The sequence below is a fragment of the Taudactylus pleione genome, unplaced genomic scaffold (genome assembly GCF_031769625.1).
Source record: "Taudactylus pleione unplaced genomic scaffold, aTauple2 ptg000419l, whole genome shotgun sequence".
Lineage (NCBI taxonomy): Eukaryota > Metazoa > Chordata > Amphibia > Anura > Myobatrachidae > Taudactylus > Taudactylus pleione.
The window spans coordinates 752,189-778,612 of NW_028284821.1; the positions used below are offsets into that span (position 1 = coordinate 752,189).

Here is a 26,424-nt window from a genome sequence, read left to right on the forward strand (position 1 = left end):
ATAGAGGCATCACATGTGCTCTGCCCAAGATCTAACACTATATAGAACATAAAAGATACAACCTTTCATAGGACCAATGATGATAACCGGACGTCAGCATAAAGAAAAAAAAAAAAAAAAATTAACACCAATATCTATTTAAGAGAAGTTCGTTGCCATAAAGGGAAATGTAAAGAACAGGAATTTGTCGAAAAATAATGGAAATAGTCCTGGATGGCCAGAAGAAAGATATGGAACTGTAGTTTCTACCAGAGCAGGTGACTAACAACCTTTTCACATTCGCTAAATAAAATAAAAAAAGGATTTGTTAAATTAAGCAAATAATCAACTACGTATATACACTTATGCAATATTAGGTTTAGACTGGGGTCATGTATCACCAACATCAGGTTGTGTGTAGGACACCTCATTAGCACGCCTTACGCAGTGGTCACACAAGGAAGGGGGGTCAATGGTATAGGGCAAAAGTTCTCACTTTCGCTGGGAGGCCACAAGGAGTGAAAGGGCTGGGCTGAAGGTGCATTACAGGCGCGTGCTGGAGTTTGGGAGAATGGAGGGAAGCCACCTACAGTAGGAAATAGAGGAATCGAGGCTGGTAGCCTCTGCAGAGAATCCTTGTTTTTTCACTGTCCCATAATGCACTTCTTTCTCAAAATCTCCTATCAAATGAGTAAACATTTTTCGTGGTCTCCTTTTCCATGTTTTACATTGAGAGGATTAGCATAAAGAGGCAGGTCTGTTTCCACAGGGGGCGGGGCACCCAAAAACAGCCATACAGCAGGTAAGAATTAAGGTGATCACAAACCTTCCTGATTACTCACAGCCTATGCAGATACTGTATAACTGCCCGATGCATGCATTCCCCTATGTAGTGTGTGCAATTAAGCAAATCCAATACTCTTGATCCTAAGATCACAGGTAGATGAAGCGTTCACATTACCATAGGCACAGCGTGGCTACACGTGATAGCAGCTTTTTGTTTACATCTTTGGAAAGTAAAGAAAAGGAGGTAGTCCGTCTTCCAGTGTCACTAGCTCATTCTGAGACCCGAAGAACTGGGCATTTCTTAGTAAACCTGCTGTAGAACGGTGTCCACTAATACCACTGGAATGGTTAATAACCTGTTATCAGAAACAGATGTGATCTTTGCCCACACTCGTATATTACAAGTTTTTTTATTTATTTTTTAAATAGATCCTATTAAAAGCATATTGATGCTTGCAATACCTAAAAACAGGTCAACCATTTTCGGACTAGTGCGCGCTTCACATCACCTCCAATGTTGCCTTCAGTGATCTGAAGCTTTAAATTCCAGAAAACAATGGGATCTCCATTAGTATGCTCCGCTGCACCATCGTGTACAGTTTAGAGACTTGTGACCCAACACGATTCTAATACCCCGAAAGTACCAGCTTTAATGATCCCTGTTTTTCCAACACCTGTGTGCGTGTCAGTCTTTGCACATTTTACATTTTCAATTTATTCAATGCAAAAAAAAATAAAGAATACATTTTAAATAAATAAATTTGTGAAATATATACAATAACTCCACAATAGTAATCTATACATAAAAATTGTTTTTTATTATTTTTTTTTTTAATTTTCCTCATCTACCCCATTCATCATTGGAGGATTTTTTTTTTTTTTTTATTAGTTATTTTTTTATTTTTATTTTTTGAGGCAACAGTTTTATGGACAAGCAGAGCAACAAGACACATTAGCTGCACACCAGGATTTTTAAAAATAGATCACAATTTTTGTCACCATGACAGCAGATACAGGACACTGCTGTAATAGAAAAAAGAAAATAAAAAAACAAAAAGAACATAAGTATGTATTTTCTCATGCTGTTACAGAGCACGCACACATACTGTCTCTCCATTAGAGGCCGAAATCAGTCTGCAACCTTCCTGCAAGTGCTACAGTATTTGGCTGTTGCCTCTGGAATGTAGATCACAACATCGGGTATGTGAGAGAGATTTACCTGCAAGCGGTCACTGACTAAAGCTTTTAAAGTACATGTGTTAGAGAGAGAAAGACACCACCGTTTCTGGAGAGTGAGAATGTGGCACAAAACCACGGAGCATATAACAGAAATATATATATATATATTTAATAGAATTTCCAATTGCAGTAGTCCTAGCCATCACGTGCCGGTACACGATCCGTGCTCATTTGTAGGAGATTGTCCACTGTTTGACACAAGCATCATGGGACACGGTAGCCAATGTGTGCTCGTCCAGCCAAGCCAAGCCACTGACGTGGTGTAGCCGATGGGTATCTGTAGAAGTAAAGGATTTATATCAAACTGATCTCCCCACGTCTTCCAAAAACAGATTGCCAAATTCTGCCAACATTCTATTGTTAGAGCAAATTTTTCCATTAAACTAAAAAATAATCCTAATAAACCCTCTACTGGAAGTTGAAGCCGATAAATATGACACTGCGGATTTCCGCTCTACTTTTCTAAAGATTGCCAGATCATATAAGGTATCACATAAAGCAACCGCCCTAAAATGTCGGCTTGGAGAAAAAAAAGGAAACACATTTTGCCACTTAAAACAGCGTCTGCCGCAAGCAAGAGATGTGACCATCGGTAGCAGATGCAGACCATCGGTTTCAGATGCGTATCCCTCTCCATGCGAGAAACAGGAGTAATTGTGCTATAAATTCATGTTGAGCACAAAAGATACTCAAAAACAAACAAACAAACAAAAAAAAAAGTTAAAAAAAACCACACTCATGCACAATGCAAATTAAATAAGTAAAAATATATATATATTTTTATTTGAAGTCCACACTAACATACCTACAGATGTGAGGTTATAGATCTTTGCTTCAGTTGAATTAAAAAGCCCCTCTCGGCACGCCAGCTCCTGTGAGACTGCTGGCGCTGGGCGTCTTTTTTGCCGAAAATGAGCCTAAAGTTACTTGGACGTACCATCAGACTGAGTCGATTAATTTGATATGCGACACTTGTATGTCTGTATACAGAGTCAGAGACTCAGTCGCACACAAAGTGATACAATGTAGCGGCCGCAGCTATTTTCATGCCAAATTCCGTTGTGCTTCATATACAGATGCACATATGATATACACGCGTCACATATCAAATGAATCAGCAGAGTCTTCCGGTGCATCCTAGTTACATCGCATTGCGACTGAAGCCTGGTACACACTACACGATTTATCAGATGATTCCGACGGATCGGAACATACCGTCAAAATCATCTAGGGTGTGCCCACTGTCGGCTGTTGCACGTCCCTACATGCAGCTCAGCCTGACGATGCGACTGACAACCGGGGTATCAATCAGCTAGGTGAACCTATTCAGATAACCAGATGTTAAGGCAGCGTGAGAGGTCCTGACGGAATCTCGCCACTAATTAAATCTCTCACTAAAAGTTAAATGTAAAAATTCTGCTGTTGGCCACTAGAGGGAGATTTTTAGAACATGAGATTGTTAAGGCGCACATCCACTAGGCGATATTAATGAACGATAACGACATCGTTATCGTTCAATCGCTCATTAATCGTGCATCATAATGTCGGAAACTATCAGCAATGCGCGCTCCTGCTGGTAGTTTCCGACATCGATCATCGCCTGAACATGCCGGTCAATCTGCCTATAACGACAAATTGACCATGTTCAGGGATGAGGGAGGGTGCCTGTACTGACTGACACATCGTTCAGTGTAGGCCCTACAGAGGATCAGGCGATGTTGTAATCATACTGTCTTTCTGAGTGGGGTAGTGGATGCGCACCTTTACACTTCTCTCAAACTAGTCACACTAAAAAGAACGGAGCCAATGTGATGGACACATCTGGGAACGCCTGGGTACTTACTGTATCAGTGACTAGGTGTTAGGACGCACCTTTGTTGCTAAGTTATGAAAAACTAAAATCCAGTGCAGGATACTGAAAGGAATATACACTTCCTGCTATATTACGTCTACATACAGCTCTAACCTACAGCTCTTACTTACCAGTAATAATCAATGGACAAAAGGAAAATAATTATACCTGGCATTTTAAGACGTTTATCTGAATCACTCAACGTCCAAACAATCACCATCATATCCATCCCACCGGAGGCAAAGTGTTCATTGTCGGGCGACCAGGCCACACAGACCACTTTTGCGTGGTGTCCATAAAAGCTATCCTTCTCCTGTTGAATAGTGAAAATCGAGAAAGCAAAGTTTAGTGTCTAATTTAGTGCAGTCTAGACCTTAATCCATACTGACGCGCTGCAGCAATCTCATAGGAGTGCCCGATGGACTGTAGTCGGGGACAGCAAGCTGCCAAAATGTTGGAGCCAGGTAATATATAAATTATGCCTTTTCTCCAAGTTATTTTTCTTTTTGCATTTTATTGTGTGGATGAACGGAAGAAAAAAAATACTTCTATACTATACCTATACACAGGTTCTCAAAATCGGTTCTCGACCCCAAACAGCGCATGTTTTCCAGGTCTCCTCACAGAATCACAAATGAAATTACTAGCTTTACCTGTGGATCTTTTAAAATGTGTCAGTGAGTGATGACTACACCTGTGCACCTGCTGGGTGACCTGGAAAATGTGACCTGTGTGGGGTCCTTAGGAAATTTGAGAACCACTGATGTAGGAGAATACCTATAGCTGATTTAATATTATTTTAATTTTGTTAATGAAAAGTGTAAAAAACTTGGTTTTATACTTACATAAGTTTGTCACCTACTTTGGGAACCTCTGTTCTAGGTAACAAACGCAGTCCTCAAGGTTCCCCAACAGTACAGGTTTTAGAGATATCCATGGTTGAGCACAGGTGGTTACATCAAATTGACTGATACTAATTAAGTCACCTGTGCTCAACCATGGATATCTCTAAAACCTGTACTGTTGGGGAGCCTTGAGGACCGCGTTTGGGAACCTTTGATCTTGAATACATTTTACATACATATTCAGTTTTATAGTTCTAAGGTAAAACTGAAATGCAAACAGTTTTCTATATGGTGCTCAAACTAATACCCAAATATGTACTTGAAGTTGGCTTATAGATGTGAAAGCTAGATCGCTTTGGCTAAATTCAGCTATAGGTTTATATACGGCTATATGAGAGGACAGAGTATGGGAAAAACTGCATCTTTTGGGCACTACTTTGACGTCAATAAACAGAACTGGGACCTCAAAAGCCGCAAGTCAGAAAAAGGCACCACTCTGACAAAAAGGGAATAAAAATCAGATTTTTATATTACTCCGATCGTGTGTGCGATCGCATACACATTTTACTACATCGCCCATTTGAACATATATTTTTGTAGGTGTATCCTGTGCTATAAAAAAATATTAGATTCTAGACTGCTGGTATTACCTGTGGTTAAACGTTATTAATGTTTTATATGATTTATGGTGAGCTGGAGCATCATTGATGTATACACAAGTACTGTCTGCTTCCCGTATGGATGGGCTTCCAACACGTGGCAGACCAACACATATTTCAGGGAAACATTTGATTTTAAAGATGACAATGACTCAAACTGTTAAAGAGACTACATTAATATACAGCTAATATAAGCGAGCTGAGGTGATCTAATCAGTGTGTGCGCGTGTGTGTGTGTGTGTGTGTGTGTGTGTGTGTGTGTGTGTGTGTGTGTGTGTGTGTGTGTGTAAGTAATGATGATTCTTCACCTATTGGGTAATAAAAGTAAAAGGCAAATTTGAAATAAAAAGTGAAGTCTGACAATTCTCTGCAATGTAAGCTGGGGCAGGGAGCGGGCATAACTGCATGTTATAATATAGTATAGTAATGATTTAGAAACAAATGTACTTGTGCTTAGCACATCAGATACACATTTTGCAAAGGTAGGGAAACTAAAGCTGTACACAGCTTTCATGGAACTACGCGTCTAATACTCAGACAACCACCTGCAGAGCTCCGGCAACCACTTACCGCATATCCATCGGCAACACTGTAGACGGTGACCGTTCTGTTCACATCGGTAGCAGCTAGAAAGGCACCATCGTTGGAATAGGCGAGGCTGGTCACCACAGCCTTGACAAGCAGGGTTTTCCCCTCATCCTTCAGGGTGTTGCCTTGAATGGAATACAGATGGATGTTGCCGTCCTATCAGGAAACATGAGCAGGCACATGGGTAACAAAACATCCAATATAACAAGGAAACCTTGGTAATGTTACAGAACAGTCGACACAGACTCAGTTACTGCACAGTTATATAGGTTATCTTATCTTCAGTAAGATGTAGACACCAATTCTGTACCCATTTCCCTACATTAAGATGTACTGGACCTGAAGTGTGGCGGCCAAGGCAAAAATTAAATGTTTGCAAATGGATATGCCACAGCGCCACCTTGTGGCCAATGTAGGATCAGTTCAGCAGCATGTGTGACATTAACAAGCAAACCTCTTTACATTCCTACAGACAGCTGTTACACCTGTATAATCTGCATTAAGTACTTCGCCCCCTGACCATCAGCAAACACTAACTATATTGGTTACAACACAATAATTCAGGGGCATTCACTAAGGGCAGAAAAAGTAAACCGTGAAGGTAAAACTTTTTAGCTACCTGTTATTTTCGGACACCTATACACTTAGCAACTAGCAAGTGAATCATTCAATCACGTTAAAAAAAAACACCAAAAAACCCCCCAAAAACTCAAATTGACAACTGAATCGGCTAAATATCCCTATGAGCCAAAATAGATTTGCCAAAATTTTTTTACAAAAAATCCAGGAATACCTGGCGAGTAAATCCAAATTATTACTAAAAAAATTATATATATGCAATATAGAGTTACAGACATGGGATATCACCCAACATGGCAGAAATATATTCCGCTCTCAAGAATAACATTCTAAACACTTGTCCAGTAACTTATTCATACCGTGCAATTGAAAAGCTAAGGAATAGTAACGTAGTTGTTCATTGTAACTTATCAGCTGGCACAAAAGAGCCCGTCTGCGGGAGCTTACCTCCTTACAAGGTTAGGCCAGTGGAGAGGCAAAGATTAAACATTTCTAGTGCATGGATTTGTGTAAGCGAGTGTTACGGATCCTCCAGGGAGTAGGATCAAGATGGCAGGCGAGTGAAATTACACTCCAATGCAGATGACGGCGAGAGCAGGTCTGGCCAACCTGAAGCTCTCCAGCTGTTGTGAAACTGCATGTCCCAGCTTTACCAGTATTAAGTAATTGCTTTAGGTGCGTACACACACACAACGATATTTTGAACGATTTAACTAGAACGACGTTGTTATCGTTCAAAAAAAAAAAATCGTATTTTTTAGCCTAAATGATGAACGATTATCGTTCATGCGCGTTCACGTTTGTAGTCCATCGTCCATTCTGACTGCACAACTTAACGATTTTCATTAAAGGAAAGTTACAAAAATAGTTTGTAGTTCAAAGAAATCGTTCATTACATTATGAAAATGAACAATTTTAGTAAACGAGGTTCGTTAGGTTTTTTCCCTTGAAAAAATGAACGAAAATCGTTCACTAAAATCGTTCATTTAGAAAATCGTTGTGTGTGTATGCAGCTTTACTATTGAAAACAAATGTTAAATAAAACAAAAAAAACAACCAAAACTGTCCCGGGAGTCAGTTGCATGCGGCAATAAGAGAGACAGTACAGTTAGAAAACGATTGCCCACTCATGCACATATAAACTCACGTCCTTTATGTGCTACACAAGGTGGCAGTAGTAATAAAACCCAGAACGGCCAATAGCACTTGTGCCAAGGTGCGTGTAAGTAAAATAAAGACGTGTCAATATGTCTAAGAGGAAATAATTGTTATTGGCGCATATACTTACCGCTCCTCCAACAGCAACGATTCCAGAGCCTTTGTGAATTGCCACCACTTCTGGCTCGTAGTCCAGAGAGTCCAATACAAAAACCTTTTTTTTGTCTTTCAACAGGACAATCTGTGAGACGGGAGGTACAAGGAGTTTAGTCCGGCATGGAGTAAATCGCTTTGTCTGCAGAAGCCATATTACCCTGACCCAAAGGCTGACTGATATAAATGGGGACTATGTTCACGGCAAACTAAGAGTACTAATTTCCCTGTATTTCCTTCCATTTTAAATATTAAGAGGAATTCAAATTTATATTCCTGATGCAAGGCTTTAACAAACTCTTATAAAAGTGGTTACTCTGATTACATAACCTGTAGATTTAGTCGTCATTTTCCTAGAATCTCTGAAAGCCCCGTTAGGTCTTATATATGCAAGGTCACACAACACGCTAACATTGGCGTGTAACAGCAGGAATCGGGGCCTAATGCCAAAATGTGACAGAGACAGGTCAGACAAAACAGAAAATGAGGAAGGGAACACTCAAGACTGCTTCCAGCCTGCAGCGAGGCATGAACGTAGAATGTAAGCTCCTATGAGCAGGGCCCTCTACCCTCTTGTGCTTCTCCTTACTCTACCTTCATCTACTTCTTACTCTATACCAGGGCACCTAACACTTGGTTGCTTTGCATTGTTGCTTATCTGGGTGTTATGGTCGCGAATGTAGCAATGTATATTATCCATGCCCTGTAATAGATTTACAGTGACTTACAGTACAATACAATACATTTATGTACTTTGTAAGGCACTGCGGAACACTTGTGGCACCATATAAATGATAATAATAATAAACCTATGGCTAGTGCAGTCATTACATTGTACCAGGAACAGTTTGCTAAATTTCCAGTGAGAATTAGCCATAAAAATATAGAGGACAATAGCAGTTGAGCAAATAAAAATATTATGATCTAAAAATAAACTGCTGTGATAATAATAAGCCGCTTTCAAGGTATTGCATATAAAAGCTGCACACATTAACCTCAAACACTAACATATAATGCACAATAGTAGTAGGAGGAGGTTATGTAACAAAGATCAAGACTGTAGAGTGGTTGTTGTTGCTGTACCTTGCACATTTACAGATAAGGGATTTGTTGATCCCACCTTCTAATGATTATTGTAGCATGACATATTAAGTAATCAACTCATTCATCCAAAAAACAAGTGGCTGAGATAATCATGCCAATAACATAAAACAGGCAAAAAAAACAAAACAGACTTTAAATAGGAAAAAAAAAAAATATATATAAATCGAACACCTCAAATAAACCAAAACAGCAATTTATCAGATTAGAGACAAAGAATATATGGCTGAAAATATGTATGAACGTATGTATGTACATAAGAATGTACCAAGTAATTCGTTGTACATGCCAGGAAAGACCATAAACAAACAGTATGCAACTTAAACAGGTAAAAGATTTTTGACTGAATAGGATATTTTACGTCACTGGTATACACTATGTAGTATCTATTTCTGGTCTACAATTTGGTGCATACAGTATGAAAAAGGCAACTGGTGCGGAGGGGGTGGGGGGTTAGACAACTAGCCAGATGGCACCAATGAGGGCGGTATCTAAAAAGTTTACATTTCAATAAGTCCTAAGTATACAGGTCACATTTTGTCACATGGAGAATTTCTTTATTCAACATCATTAAGGGACTAACGCAGAGTCAAAAAACGATTGTAATTTACAATTAACAAAAGGCGCACACAATAAATAGCATATATAGCTTGAGATAGTGTCAGTGATGTCTGGAAGAATATCCCAGAGCTATTCAAGTCACCGCGCTCTTAAGTCAGACTAAAACTTAAGTCGGAGAATGCCGGTGGCGAGGCTGTTAGCACCGCGCTAAGATGAAAGACAGCATCGCGGCCGGCACTTTAGTCTGATTTCTGCTCACGGCATCAGGAGGGTGCGAGATGAAATCCTTTAGTCGGGCTAACTGCGCAGTGAATTAAATAGCTCCCGGAGCTCCTTGCCGAGACTAAACATCGCACTGAACTGAATCGCCCTCTAACATCGCAGATGTGCCCATTTTGTAAACAGTTTGTTTTATGTGCAGCAAACACTAGTAAGCATAAACTAACCTACAGCCATGGCGGAAAGTTTTGAAAATGACACAAGTATTGGTTTCACAAAGTTTGCTGCTTCAGTGGTTTTTAGACCTTTTTGTCAGATGTTACCATGGTATACTGAAGTAATATTACAAGCATTTCATAAGTGTCAAAGGCTTTTATTAACAATTACATTAAGTTTATGCAAAGAGTCAATATTTGTAGTGTTGACCCTTCTTTTTCAAGGACTCTGCAATTCACCCTCTAATGCTTTCGATCAACTTCTGGGCCACATACTGACAGATGGCCGCCCATTCTTGCCCAATCAGTGCTTGGAGTTTGTCAGAATTTGTGGGGTTTTGTTTGTCCACCCGCCTCTTTAAGATTGACCACAAGTTCTCAATGGGATTCAGGTCTGGGGAGTTTCCTGGCCATGGACCCAAAATTTTGATGTTTTGTTCCCCGAGCCACTCAGAGCACCTTGCCATAAGGCAAAAGTGATAACTATTATACTGAAAAAGGCAATTTTCGTCACCAAACTGTTCTTGGATGGTTGGGAGAAGTTGCTCTTGGAGGATGTTTTGGTACCATTCTTTATTCATGGCTGTGAGAACTTGTGATCAATCCTCAAGAGGCGGGAGGACAAACAAAACCCACAAATTCTAACAAAACTCCAATAGGCAAGAATGGGCGGCCATCAGTCAGTATGTGGCCCAGAAGTTGATTGTCAGCATTAGAGGGCAAGTCATTGAATTTTGGTACTTACCGATAAATCCCTTTCTCCGATTCCACAGGGGACACTGGAGTTCAAGACAGTGGGGTATAGACGGTGGTAGAGTAGAGCCTGGCACCTTAAATAATTTTGAAGTGTGACTGGCTCCTCCCCCTCTATGCCCCATCAGCCCCAGTTTAAGAACTGAGCTCGAGAAGAGACGGAGGACAACAGGAAAACGAGGAGAAGGAGAAAACCACAGAACGGAACAAGACCGACTGAAGGAGAACAGAGGAAACCACTGCAGGGAATCATGCAGTCACACAACCATAGAAGGAACGAAACAACTGGCAGGTATGCAGCGCTGGGCGGGCGTCCAGTGTCCCCTGTGGAATCGGAGAAAGGGATTTATCGGTAAGTACCAAAATCCTGTTTTCTCCTTCATCCACTAGGGGACACTGGAGTTCAAGACAGTGGGGACGTCCCAAAGCCAACCTCCTGGGTGGGAAGCGCTGAGAACATGCCAACCCTTTGGCCAACCGAACAGGGACCGCCAAGAACCAGAGGTTCAACGGAAAGGCAAGAGCTGAGGATCAAATGTCGTGAGCCAGGAGACATGAGCCAGGAGACAATCAGAACTCCCTGCGGAACAGACACAGAAATACCACAACTTACAGCGTAAATAGAATGGAATAAGCGGCTTGCGATAAAACACCCTCAGGTGAGAAGCATCCTAACGCTGTAAGCTCAGCTGAAAACAGACCAAGCCGGACTGTTGGGAGCAGAGAACTCCAACCCGAATCCATATGAGAAGGGCAGTAACCCGAGAACAAAACTCGAGAAAATCGTACCAGATTCAGAAACAGAAAGCTGCAACAGTCGCAGATAGCAGAATACCAGCACTGTTGGACATAGTCATAAAGATACAAGTATAACGATACCAATCTACAGAAACAGAGCTGATCCTGTCCACAGACTCTTAACAGAGTATGCAGAGAGGTAAAAGTCAAGGCCGAACAGTCACCATGAACCATTCTGGAAGTCCAACTACTACAAAGTTGTAAACCAGCGGAAGGGAGAGACCATAGAAATCTCCAACGAGTGGAGATCACACTGGGAATGAGGCGGAGGCAGCTTCGAGAGGATTGAGATTACAATACCTGTCAGAGGGTCAGACAGCAGAACAACCCATTCTGAAAACAGAGAAGAAAACAGCGACTGAACACCTGCAGTCGAAAAGCAAATCACAGCCACAAACTCAAAAACAACAGACAACTTCCAACATGATGGAAGTGCGTAGTCAGTACCAACCGCTGGCCTGAACATAGGGTGAACAACCAGGATACCCTAGTAGTTATAGAGCACGGATGCAACAGCCACGCAGGAAGCTACCAATATAGGGAAGCATTCCATACCACAAGGCTAGAGCACTAGGACAACCCTGAAGGTACCAGTCAGGTACCCGTCAATGTGATGAAAACATCCACAGAGACTGAACAGGAAATCCACCAGGCCCCCTGCGTAGGACATATTGACTGTCACACTTTAATGTAAAGATGTGCACTAGACCCTCAAAGCGCTTCAGTCCATAATCCCAACAGATCTAGTAGAAGAGTGTCACTAATCTCAATGTTGAAACTATGCACCAGGGAAGCTCTAAAGTGTAGAGCCAACTGATTAAAAGAGCAGATGGCTGCTAGGACCGCAGCTAGGGTGCATAAGGGAGAAAACGGCTATGCAATGACAGGTTGAGCATTAGTGGGGTTAGCCCGCTTACCTGTGAGCGGCCAAAAGCCCTCTGGACGCTATGTAGAATGTCACTGACCTTTTTCATCTCACAGCAACCTGCCCCATCAGGTATAGGGAATAGCTTCAGTGGGCTAAGACCCAATGCTCTACAGCACGGACTTCAGTCTGGAGATGTTGCAGTAGAAAACACTGTATAAACTAGCAAAATGTTAGTGGAGGCAGGAAGGTCGTTCAACAGGACTCTATACCTGAGCTTGTTATATTAGGGATGTGTATCCATATAGACATTATACCTATACCACAAAACGGTCTAATAGTTTAAGTATCAGTACATTAACACTTATAATGGGAGAAGTGTGTATTACGCCCATCAATCTAATAAAATCCAGGCCTGACCGTGCCTATATCGGCGGGGGCCCTAGGCCTTCATGTAATTTAACAAATGAATCCCTGATTACAGAATAGAACCTGGATTCTCTATGTACAGATAGAATGTACCTAGGGGCCCTTTAGAGACTCATGTTATTGAGATATGTGACAAGACAATAATATGGAGTACCGGAATCTATACTGAGAAGGGTACCTGTACATAGACAGAGTGCATTAGTTATCCCGAGAAAGGAAGGGACATATCTGTAGTGATAACCAATAGGGTTAAAACCAGGCTTTGCCAATTATTAGAAAATATGCATACAAGGAATGGGAATATATCAGTATATATACACCCATACATACAGATAAACATAGTTGCATAAGAAGGCCATCTCTTTGAAAGGAAGAGTAGTGCCAACATAGCAAGTTAACTTGTCAGACTCCTGCATCGGGAGATCAGCATGCTATATTTATATATGTCCTGCTATATCCTGCATTCTCAGTGTCTTATAAGTTTGCTACCAAGTGCAAAGTTAAAATAATCATAGATCACCCTAAAGGGGGGCGCCATAGATAGGGACTAACAAGAAGGAACTATAACCCCAGGAGGATGTAAGTACATATCTTTATATACAAGAAGGCCCCAGTCATGTATAGGGTTCATAATAGAAGCAATGTCTATCACTATGTAAGCTGCAGAACATGACTCTAGTCTACAGAGCCACCATTTAATTTTAATATTAATATATATATATATATATATATATATATATATATATATATACATACACACACACGCATATATATATATATATATATATATATATATATATATATATATATATAGATAGATAGATAAGCTGACAGCTTTGGTAATCGCAGGCGGCTTCCCATCCGTGGAAATATAGGTACGTACACACACCCACATACAAATCCTTAGGGAGAGATGGTGTAAAGCGGAGTTATTGTACCAACTACTGGATGAGGAGAGTCCAGAATTCAATTGCAGAATCCTTCTTTTAAATAAGCTAGGTACCAGACATAAAACTGATAACAGATCCTACCTCTGCCTTATAAGGATAAGAAGCGATATATACATCTCCACATATGCATACCTACATACAAGATTAGTAGGTGACGATAATATTTAAAATTAGAACATGAGCAATACACGTATATGTTCTATAGAAGGGCTTAGTATAATTACATGTGGCTTACCTCAACGCAGGGAGACTGCTCAAGTGTTGCGTGTAGCCATCAGCCTGCAACGGTGTAATGGGCAGGATATTTTATCAGCGTGCTGTCCCAGACTGGTATCGAACCTGGGACCCTTCTGTTACTGGAGTGCTCGCCTTAATCAGTTGAGCTATATATGTGTGCAGAAGAGTAACAATCCACAAATTTAAGGGATTACTGTCCCCAAAAAGTGAGCTGTATTCTAACAGAGCCTTCCCAACATATTAAAAGGGAGACCTGTCCCTTGGGAAAAACCACAGCGCAATCCCCCCATCTAAACAGGGGATAAAGGCCTGCTGTTGTTATTAACACAGCTAAAGAAGTGGCCGTCCCGGCCTCTAATGCTGGGCCACAGGGATGGTAAGCCCAATATGGGATTCTCGTTCCTGAGAATGGATGATTCGGGAGGACCTGACCCAAGGCCTGCCCCCTCAGCCAACGCTGGGTTGAGACCCAACCCAATGGAGAGTTCTCCTCACCCACAGATATCGTTTCAATATTTTTGTATATGTGCTGCCAAAGCGTGCACTGGAATGCTTGTCATCCTCTCTGGAATAAGGCTTGTCCATAGACCACCCGATTAGCAGAGTAGAAAAAAAAAGGTATACACATACATACACTATATATATATATATAATATATTATATATATATATATATATATATATATATATATATATAAAATATATATTATATATATATACATATATATATATATACATATACACACACACATATATACATACATACACACCCTATATGGGATTACATACACACACACACACACACAACACGTACATTGTAGGCGCCGGGACAAGGGGAGCGATCTGCAGAAGTGACAGAGATGACTCTTACACTGCGCTAGGGTAAAGTTATACCGCGCTGTGTGCGCAAAATGTCCATGCTAGGCTGGAAGAGTCCCGGCTAACATAAGCTGTCCCCTCAACAGAACCGCATAAAGCGGAGTCATAGTGCACCTGCTAAGCGCAAGGTTGAGGGAGGGGCAGCAAAAGGCTAGACATATCCATCAGAGCAGCAGGTGTTAGGGCAATGAGCTATACTGCTGTGGAGGGCGCCGAAGCGGCTTAAACACAAGTGCCCCGAAGTAGCTAGCGCCGGAGCTTATACATTAAAGCACCGCCTCAGCAGACTAACAGCTATAAAACACACACAAGCACAGGGAGAATATACAAACTCCACACAGGGTCATAGTGGGAAACAAACCCATGACCTCAGTGCTGTGAGGCAGCAATGCTAACCATTACACAGTCTGTGCTGCCCTGTTAAATATATACAGGCTGCCTCATTGCGACTGGCGCTGTACCTACAGTGAGAGCTCCAGCGCCTTTTTGTAAGTGATAGCGCAGTCAGCCGTCTGTCACTTACCTGACCTACAGTTAACGGAGCTTCAATACACATCTCCCCCTTGTGGGGGGAGGGGCAGGAGACCCGGACTCAGCCGGCGGCGGGACCCTTTTCTTCCTCGAGCAGGAGTGAGTCAGCGCTGTGCTACACAACGGACCACTCTTGATAAAAGGGGGAGTTGTTTATATTGTAAGCTGTCCCCTCTCCTTAAGAGGGAAGCGCGCTCCCTTGCAGGCGCTGGTCCGCGCTGCATACTCTTAAAAGGACACCTCTCCTGCTAAGCAGGAGAGGAGAGCCTCAGCTGATGTCCACTGCTCCAGTGAAATGACTCAGCGCTGTGCTTGCCGGCTATTGCTGCTGCGGAGCAATAAGGGGGAGAACCCTTACAAATGGCGCCGCTGTTGCAGGACGCGCCATAAGCGTTTGTTTAGGGCGGGTCTCGACGCCGGGTCCGTGCGCTGATTAAGACAGCGGGACTTATTAGCCACAGCAGCCCGCCTTGTGTGAGGAGGGCAAGCGCAATCGGCGCTGCTAACGAGCTCTCCTATGCAGCAGCGCCGACAGCCGCGTGGTGCACACAGCGCGGCAGTGAGGAGGGAGCCCGACTATAATAGGCGCCGCTAGATTGCATGACGCGCCTCCAGCAGCCCCAGCGACGACCGGGGCTGTAATTTGCGCCCTCGTGACTACAGCACCTGGTGACCCCCTTGACCTGGTATCCGAAGTCGGGGAGAGGGTGGTGCGGGGGCAGGGAAAAGTCGGGCCCTCCTAACAGTGACAGTGTCACTGAGCCCAGCTATACTTCCACTGCTCCTGCTAATCAGGAGCAGTGGTCATACTTACAGCTGCTGCGGCCGGGATGCTGGGCTGAGGGGGCGGAGAGGAACCCGGACACATGCCGGTGTCAGCAGTGGCGGGTCTTCTCAGGGTCCGATGACTCCTTTGTGTGTGCCCCCTCCTCAGGGTCACCGGACACAGGCTGCAGTAGCCGTGTGGTGCCCTTCCCGGCGGCTCCCACGTAGCAGGCAGACTGCCACAGCAAGCAGCCTGCCTGTCCTCAGTGTTATAAAAATTAAAAAATATGAAAAAGGCTGGAGACAGCCTGATGTGCGACCGGCTCTCTCGGGCACATTCTAAAAACTGGGGCTGATGGGGCATAGAGGGGGAGGAGCCAGTCACACTTCTAAATTATTTAAGGTGCCAGGCTCTACTCTACCACCGTATATACCCCACTGTCTTGAACTCCAGTGTCCCCTAGTGGATGAAGGAGAAAAAGAAGGGTCAACACTGCAAATATTGACTCTTTGCATAAACTTAATGTAACTGTCAATAAAAGCCTTTGACACTTATGAAATGCTTGTAATTTTACATCAGTATACCATAGTAACATCTGACAAAAAGGTCTATAAACACTGAAGGAGCAGACTTTGTGAAAACCAATACTTGTGTCCTTCTCAAAACTTTTGGCCACGGCTATACAAAAACATCTTTCGCTAAAACGCGCTCGCTAAAGCAAGATCTATGCCAGAGTGATGAGGTGAGCACCAATCAGTGACAGCAGAACATTCGCAATCAGCCAATCACAAGCAGTTTGCCGATACTGGGACAGTCATCACTGCTATTTGTACCTACACATATATACTACTGCTTTCCCAGGCGTATATCTTTTCCGCCACGTGCGTTCGCAATTGCGCAAACAGGCCCTCATCATATGACTTGCATTAGAACACCCCGTCCCGCCTATCTAGGCAGTTTGTGCGCACATATGTGTCAATGCGTATTTGCATCAAAGTTATGGGTATGTGCGGAGCAAATTCATATAAGATACACTACACGCAGACTGGCATCGCACCCGCTGCATCAGGCCCTGAATGGCTACGGAGGATGTGAAAACTTAGAACCCGGTAACACTGCCGGCTTTTAAAACTTCCAGAAGTGATGCAGTGACATTTGTGCTTTGACAATCCTCATTCTCCTATCCGGTTCTATGGTAATCCAATTAGCCAAACACTTAGAATGTGCAGAGGGTACCTGGCCAATGCAGATTGTCACAGCGTATCCGTTAGAGCCAGCAGCGATGCTCTTTGGCTGGACATCCAACTTCACGGCATCCTGAGGACTAAAGAGGAAACAAAAATGAAATTGATGCTGCTATGGGATAGAGACTGTATATATACAGAAAACATTGATATTTCCACTGTAATAGTGCAGCACGTTCATCTCTGCCAAATATTAATGCTGTTCTGTTTCTTTCAGGACCTCTAGGCTCAGCCAGGCGCCTCCGCTAAAGCAACAATATCACTTTGGGAATTTTCATTTGGACCAATCACACTGGAGGGTCGAACCCAAAGTTCAAATTAAGACCTGTGCTATATAAGAGCAATTCTATTCTGTATGTGTATTAGACAGTCAATGACGAAATCCCAGAATGAAAGTAGCAGGTGGTACAGATCAGCATCCATGGCACCAGTATGAAGAGGCATTCATTAAATTATACATTGTAAAAAGTATACATTGCTTTCAATTATATAATGCTACGTATCCCAGTGAGGAAGCCGTATCCTGGCATTGGAGTACTGCCACAAAACTAGTCTGGTGGTGGCCATTGTAATGGGGCAGCATACTACACTCTCCCGCATACCTCCACAATAGTAAGGCCACTTATCAAAGGGACAATCTGCCATTACTACAGATCATACCTCAATAAAATTGTTTTTAGAGAAGCACTGACCAAGACTGCCCATGTACACTATAACACACACTTCCTCCATTCTGAACCCAAATTCGCAGAAATATAGAGGTATAAGAATCCAGGTCACCCCCAATATCCCTCCTGAAACTCCCACTTCACGGGTGTTTCTACATATCACGTACAGAATTAAATATATCACCACAAGTAACTCTTTGTATATTACCACAAGTCGCTCTCTGTATGACTATCAGTCATACAGAGAAAGAAAACAGCTTGGCTAGAATAAAAATTATGCCCCATCAAATCACAGCACCTCCAAAACAAAACAATTATTGTGGGCATTGGGCGGTGATGGATTTATGTATTGATGGATAATTATATATATATATATATATATATATATATATATATATACACACACACTCACATTTATATATATTCGGGTGCCAATGTTTTATATAGCTGTGATTACTGAGACACAGGGGTCTATTTATCAAGCAGTGAAAAGTGTGCAGAAGTGAACTAGTGGAGAAGTTGCCCATAGCAACCAATCAGCTTTGAAGTAGCATTTATCAAAGTACAGTCTATAAAATAATAGGCAGGAGCTGATTGGTTGCTATGGGCAACTTCTCCGCTGGTCCTCTTCTCCACGCTTTTCACTGCTCGATAAATAGACCCACAGTCACCAGAGAAGAGTCACAAAATAATGACTGCTGGTTAGAAAAGCATCCTCCCATTTCTCTATGAGGATTCCTATCATAGGTGAAACGGTTTCCACATTAATAGAACATATTAAATGAATGTCAGCCCTCTCTGGCTGGGTCTTGCTATTCTTTTACCTAACAGCTACCCCTCCATCTCACAAACTCGGCCCCCAGGTCTCCCCACAGAATCACAAGGGGATTCATCTCCGTTGTGTCAGTGAGTAATGAATACACCTGTGCACCTGCTGGGTGACCTGGAAAATGTGACCTGTTTGGGGGAACAGAGGACAGAGTTTGAGAACCACTGTATCTGATAATTTCGTCTCCATCTATGGTCTCATTATACAACACAAAAAACAGTGACATCACTACAGGTTGAGTCTCCCATATCCAAAATGCTTGGGACCAGGGGTATTTTGGATAAAGGAATATTGCGTATTTTAGAATATTTGCATATCATAATGAAATATCTTGGGAATGGGACCCCAATATACACACAGAATGCAGTTATGTGTTATATACACACCTTATACACACAGCCTGATGGTAATTTTATACAATATTTTTTAATAATTTGTGCCTTAGACAAAGTTTGTGTACATTGAACCATCAAAAATCAAAAGGTTTCATTATCTGAGTCATGCCAAAATAATTCCGTATTTCGGAATATTTGGATATGGGAGACTCAACCTGCATCACACCCAAATCAGACAACCTGCAATCAGTGTTTATGTAGTAGTTTGTGATGGGGGTCAGGGACAGGGAACAAGTTCATGAAACCTCATGGTACAACTGAACTAGTTTTATGTTTGTGCTTAGTGGATAAAAATATGAGATATGGTAAGAACTTACCCTTGTTATCTCTATTTCTACGAAGTCCATAGGGTTCCACAGGATACCTTGGGTATAGGTGTGACGTCAGTCGCAGGGCACCAAAGAGTTAAGCTTTCAGCCTCCCAGGATGCACTAGGTCCCCCTCCTATACCCCGCCCCCGGGCCAAGGCACCTCAGTTAGTTACCAAGCCATAGGCCGGAGGAGGAGAAGGAAGAGAGAGAACAAAGATCTGGACACATACAAGAATCACATTCTCACCAGAGGGAGACGGAAAACCGGTGACCAGAGCAAAGCCCATCTGCAGCACAGGTGCGACAGGGCGGGAGTCCTGTGGAACCCTATGGACTTCGTAGAAATAGAGATAACAAGGGTAAGTTCTTACCATATCTCATATTTTCTACTTCAGGGTCCATAGGGTATCCACAGGATACCTTGGGGATGTCCCAAAGCAGTATCCTTTAAGGGTGGGGACGCTCCTGTGCAGAAAGGAGAATCCGCCGCCCGAAGGAAGCATCCTGAGAGGCGAAGGTGTCAAACCTGTAATACCTCACGAAGGTATGGACAGAAGACCACGTAGCAGCCTTGCAGATCTGAACTGCCGAGGCACCACGTCGAGCTGCCCACGAAGGACCCACAGACCTAGTGGAATGAGCCTTCAGAGAAGGAGGGACCGGTAGGCCTTCATGAAGATAAGCTTCAGAAATAGCCATACGGATCCAGGCTGCCAAAGTTTGCTTTGAAGCAGGCCAACCCTTTTTACGGAAGCCAAAGAGGACAAACAAAGCGTCCGACTTCCTAAACGAAGAAGTGCGGTCAACATAAGTCCTTAAGGCCCGCACAACATCCAATGAGGCCTCACCCACGGAAAGACCCGGTGAGTTAAAGGCCGGAACAACTATTTCCTCGTTAATATGAAACTGGGAAATAACTTTGGGAAGAAACTCGGGCCGAGTGCGGAGCACTGCCCTGTTCCCATAAAAAACCAAGAAAGGGGGTCTACAAGAAAGAGCCCCTAACTCAGAAACACGTCTGGCCGAAGCAATGGCCAGAAGGAAAACAGTCTTAGCTGTTAGCCATTTAAGATCCACTGAGCCCAGTGGTTCAAACGGCGGTCCTTGGAGAGCCCTCAGGACCACAGCCAAATCCCAAGGCGCCACAGGTGGAACAAAGGGCGGCTGAATGCGGAGAACACCCTGCATAAAGGTGCGCACATCCGGGATTGTAGCAATCCTACGGTGAAACCAGACAGATAGGGCCGAAACCTGTACCTTCAAAGAAGCAAGGCGAAGCCCATGATCTAGTCCCGCTTGCAGGAAGGCGAGAATCCGAGACAGACGAAACTCCCGCGGTGCATAACCTCTCGGTCGACACCACTGGAAGAACGTATGCCACACGCGATGGTATATCCTCGCGGAAGACGGTTTCCGAGCTCGTAACATGGTACGCACCACAGAGCTGGAAAACCCCCGGGACCTCAGCATGGCCGTCTCAACAGCCACGCCGTCAAAGACAGCCGAGTCAGGTCCGGGTGAAGGCAAGGACCCTGAGACAGAAGGTCCGGTCGTAGCGGCAACCGCAGAGGAATGTCCACGGACAGACCCTGAAGGTCTGAGAACCAGTGCCGTCTGGGCCACGCGGGAGCTATCAACAGGAGCGTCCCTCCTTCCTGTTTGAATTTCCGGATTACCCGTGGAAGAAGGGAGACCGGAGGGAACAGGTATGCGAACCGGAACGTCCACCGGACGGACAGAGCATCCACCAGAGACGCCCCTTTGTCTCTTGTGCGAGACCCGTACACCGGCAACTTGTTGTTGTGCCGGGACGCCATGAGGTCGATTTCTGGAAGACCCCACCTGTCCACCAGTAGTTGAAAAACGTCCGGGTGCAGGGACCATTCCCCCGGATGAACGTCCTGGCGACTTAGAAAGTCCGCCTCCCAATTGAGCACTCCCGGGATGAAGACCGCTGATATGGCCGGAAGATTGCGCTCCGCCCAAACCAGGATCCGAGAGACCTCTACGAGAGCCGCCCGACTGCGAGTTCCTCCTTGCCTGTTTATGTAGGCCACGGTGGTAGCGTTGTCCGACTGGACCTGCACCGGGCGACCCTGGAGAAACCGCTGTGCCTGCTGGAGAGCATTGAAGACCGCACGGAGTTCCAAGATATTTATTGGAAGCTCCGCTTCTGTCGGCGTCCACCTGCCCTGGAACAAGTGTGGACCCGAAACTGCTCCCCAGCCCCGAAGACTGGCGTCCGTTGTCAACAGGACCCAATTTGGAACCCAGAACGGACGTCCCTTGTTGAGGTGGGTCGTCTGTAACCACCACGTAAGGGACAGGCGAACCTCCTGGGTGAGCACAATCGTCTGGGACTTCAGAGACTGAGTCAGCCCGTTCCACTTGGACAGGATCAGGTGCTGCAGAGGTCTGGAGTGAAACTGGGCGTATTCCACCATGTCGAACACCGACACCATGGAGCCCAGTAACCTCATCGCCGAGTGTAAGGACACCCGGCGGCTGTGCAGACAACTGCGCACCCTTGACTGTAAAGCAGAGATCTTGTCCTCCGTCACGAAGATCCTTTGCTGTCCCGAGTCCAATAAGGCTCCAAGATGCAGAATCCTCCGAGACGGGATTAGAGTGGACTTCTGCCAGTTGATTAGCCAGCCGTGCCGTTGCAGCAGTGCAATGGTCAGGTCCAAGTGGCGTAACAGGAGCTCTGGAGATCCTGCCACCAATAACAGGTCGTCCAAATACGGCAACATGCGGACTCCCTGCAGCCGCAGAGAAGCCGCCATGACCGCCATCACCTTGGTGAAAACACGTGGTGCTGTTGCCAGGCCAAAAGGTAACGCCCGAAACTGGAAGTGGTCGCTGCTGATTGCAAACCTGAGGAACTGTTGATGGCGCCAAAGAATAGGGACATGCAGGTAAGCGTCCTGTATGTCCAATGACACCAAGTAGTCCCCAGGTTCCAGCGCCAGAATGATGGACCGTAGGGTCTCCATCCGAAACTTCGGGACCCGCAAAGACTTGTTGAGTGCTTTGAGGTTGAGTATCGGACGATATGACCCATTGGGTTTCTGTACCAAAAATAGATTTGAATAGAAACCCTGGCCCCTCTGGGAGAATGGAACCGCCACTATAACTCCAGCCTGGAGCATAGTGTGCAATACCTTCCGCAGCTCCGTAGCCTTGTTCCGGTCTGATGGGAGACCCGTGGTGAAGAAGCGAGCCGGGGGTCTGTGCCGGAAGGAGAGGGCGTATCCGTGGGAAACCACCTCCAGAACCCAAGTGTCTGTCGTAGTGGTCGACCAACACTGGGCGAACTGTAGCAGGCGGCCTCCCACCCTGGGATCCCCCAAAGGGAGGCCCGGACCGTCAGGCCGCAGGCTTGTCATCTGGCTTGGGGGCCGGACGTCTGGTACTCCATGCCTGCTTCCGGGGCTTGACCGATTTCTTAGGGCCAGCCTGTCGAGGAAACGACTGTGGTTTGGGCCTGCCCTGGGCCCTAGATGACCGAAAGGACGATGGTCCCGAACCAGAAGGAGCAGCGGCCGACGGGAGACAGGCAGATTTGGCTGCCGCCAGCGTGGCCACAATCTTATCCAGATCCGGACCGAAGAGAACTTCTCCGGTAAACGGCAACGCTTCCAGACCTTTCTTGGAATCTGCGTCCGCCTTCCAGGATCGCAGCCACAAGGTGCGACGAGCAGCTACCGCTGCTGAAGAAATTCTAGACACCAGAGTACTAATGTCTAGAGCCGCCTCGTTGATGTAGGTGGCCGAATCACGGAGATTGCCAATCAACTCCGCCTGATCGGCCGGACAGTCGGATTCAAAAGAAGCCTCTAATGAATCCGCCCAGCGCTCCATCGCTCTGGCAACCCAGCAAATGGCCATAGCCGGCCGTGCTGCCCCCCCTGCAAGGGAATAAGCGGACTTCAGGCAGATTTCTACCTTGCGGTCCGTAGCATCCTTAAGGGAGGACATGGATGGCATCGGCAATGTGGCACTACGGACAAGACGGGTCACGTGAGAATCCACCTGTGGAGGGGATTCCCACTTAGCAAAATAATTATCCGCGAACGGATAAGCCACCGCCAGGCGTCTCTGCGGCTGGTATCTTTTGCCAGGTTGTTTCCACGCCTCCTCTAAATGGTCCACCAACTGACCCGAAAGAGGAAAGACTGTGGCATCGCCCTTCACATCTTTGAAAAAGGCATACTTAGATTTAGCCGCTGGGGGAACTTCGTCCTCAATCACCAAGGCTGTGCGGACCGCCCGAATAAGTCCAGGAATATATACTTTGGACTTAGCATCAGCGTCCTTAGTATGGAGAGGTTCCTGATCGTAAGGATCTAGAATCTCCCCATCATCAGACGTCCCTTCGTCATCCTCATAAGGAGCGGACAGAGACGCCACCGGCCTTTTATGAGACCGCATCACAGACTCCCCTTGCAACACATCCGACAAGTGCTGTACAGAACTTGTCAGGGAGTTAACCCACGCTGGCTCCTGAGAACCCGGGAGCGGGGAAATAGGGAGACTGTGGGGTACCACCAATTGTCGTGGGAACCCCTGCATGGGTGACGACACCACAGACTGCTGGGACAAACCCATCGGAGTAAACGCGGGCTGCGGAGCTAACTGGCCCACTAAAGCTGTTAACGCCTGAGCGAAACAAGCCCAGGGCGGCTCCTGTACCGGTGCTGTAACCGTAATAGGCCGCGCCATGGACAAACACTGCCGGCAAAGGCCCTCCGCGCTACCCTCCCCCTCCGCTAACGGTACTTGCACGTGGTACACTGTAGCCGGAGGGGAAAATCACTTTCAGACATGATGGCACCACGTATGTGACCTCTCTCACCAATTAAGTATTAAATAGGCGAGAGACCACCCTGCAGCACCGCACCGCAAGGGCTTTAGCAGAAAGAACAGGGACAGTAATAAAGCTGACAGTTTAGAGAAGAAAAGATTACAGGCAGCAGCGCTAGCACAGTCACATACAATGCAGAAAAATAACAATTCCTGCACTAACAGCGCTGATCACTCAACTACACAGACACAGGGCCTGGTAGGACACAGCGCTGCATACACAGACCTGACCACAGCGGAGGAGAGGTATGCGGGGGGACCCAGACCACGATGCTTCCGTCCAGCGCTTCCAGCAGCGTTCACCATGCGTTCTGGAGAAGATGGCCGCCGAGGAGCAGAGAGGAGGCTGGCCTGGGGGAGGAGCGCTGCCACAGGACCAGTCGGCAGCATGCAGAGAGGGCTGTGTGCAGCGGGGGAGGCGCCGGCTGTGAGACAGGGAAGGCGCGCTCCCCTGGCATGCATTTAACCCCTGGGACGCCGCAGCGCTACCGCTCTGCTGCGGTCCGCTGTCCCAGGGGGTAGTGGAAGCGCAGGTTGGTCGCCTGGCTCCACGCTGCAGCCAGTCCCCAGGGAGCCCCCTGCCTGGGGACTTAGGACCATGTGATCAGCGGGGACCCACCGCGGGACCCCGCTGCTTACCTCTGTCCCCCTTGAATCCGGCCATGGTCCGGAGCATCTGGGGTGACCGCTAGCTGTGACCCCAGACGCCCACCAGCATCCCCGGATCAGTACCGGCGTTCTGGTACCGGCGGGGTGTAGGGAAGACAGCATGGACGTCAGGACTGACTGTCCATGCTGTTCATCCAGATGTGCAGCCACAGCTGCATGAAGAATAAGCTTCAGGGGCTCTTCTAGCCCCCACTCCAACAGGTGCACCCGACTCCGGCCGGGCACCAAACTAAACTGAGGTGCCTTGGCCCGGGGGCGGGGTATAGGAGGGGGACCTAGTGCATCCTGGGAGGCTGAAAGCTTAACTCTTTGGTGCCCTGCGACTGACGTCACACCTATACCCAAGGTATCCTGTGGATACCCTATGGACCCTGAAGTAGAAATTTTGAATGTTTATCAAGGGACAATTGAACCGAATGTATGGTACAGTCTGAGAAGAACTGCCAGGGGTCTATATTACTGTGCTTGTGTGGTAACACATACATAAATGCAAGTCTGAAATGAATGACACAGCCTGATCAGCCGAAACAATGACCCACACTAACCTGTAGGCTCTGGAAGTCACATTAGTGTATCGCACAGTGTCGTCCATGCTGCAAGTGACCAGCTGGTTGGAGCTGTCCATGTCCATGCTGGACACCTGGTTTGTATGGCCTTTCCCACTGAAGGTGTCATTGTCCCCAGTCTCAGCATCAAAATAATGTATTCAGTAACATTAAGGAAAATATAATCATGCAACACAATTCTAGCCAAGAGTAACTCCTGATGCGAATTGCAAGGGCCTCTAAACTTAAAATGCATGTTACCCCACATAACGAAACTGCTTGCAACATATACAGAGGTGTGCGTTTCCAGAACGTTCACAAGCTCTTTACATCGGCTATGCAGCCATATGCAAGCTATAGTACTCTTGTCAGTAACAGGCTTACCGGCAGGATGTCTGCTGTATGTGAGTATGAAACCATTTCCCTCCACAATCACAACTTTATCATAAAATAACCTTCAAATTTGATACATTAAATACGTAATATTGATGCATTGATGTAACCTAAAACAAAAGTAGTCATCTTAATCGAGCATTACTGCAGACAGACAAGATTATCTTGAAACTTCGGGCCAGGGCACCACTGGGCTCTTCCGGGTTGCTCAGAAGCGGCCCCATGCCATGACCTGTGTCCTGTCCTATGGAGACGCAGCAACGTGACATCATAGGTCACAGAGGCCGCGACGCTCTCCCTCCCGCCTGCACAGTGCTCTCTGCTCAGCAGTGATTTGGCTCTTTACCCTCCAGTGCTGGGACA

The 26,424-nt window shown here is 45.5% G+C and overlaps 1 protein-coding gene across 1 annotated transcript in view; it reads right to left on the reverse strand.

Moving 5' to 3' along the window:
• Positions 1–1,560: 1,560 nt before the first annotated feature.
• Positions 1,561–26,424, reverse strand: part of WDR1 (WD repeat domain 1) — a 62,446-nt gene continuing 37,582 nt past the window's right edge. The window contains exons 10-15 of the mRNA XM_088447122.1: positions 25,669–25,823; positions 17,378–17,465; positions 7,816–7,926; positions 5,931–6,104; positions 4,025–4,169; positions 1,561–2,281 (exon numbers count right to left, since the gene is read on the reverse strand). Of these exons, the coding sequence (XP_088303248.1) occupies positions 2,172–2,281; positions 4,025–4,169; positions 5,931–6,104; positions 7,816–7,926; positions 17,378–17,465; positions 25,669–25,823 (783 nt within the window). The 3' untranslated portion in view covers positions 1,561–2,171. The remainder of the gene's footprint in view (positions 2,282–4,024; positions 4,170–5,930; positions 6,105–7,815; positions 7,927–17,377; positions 17,466–25,668; positions 25,824–26,424) is intronic.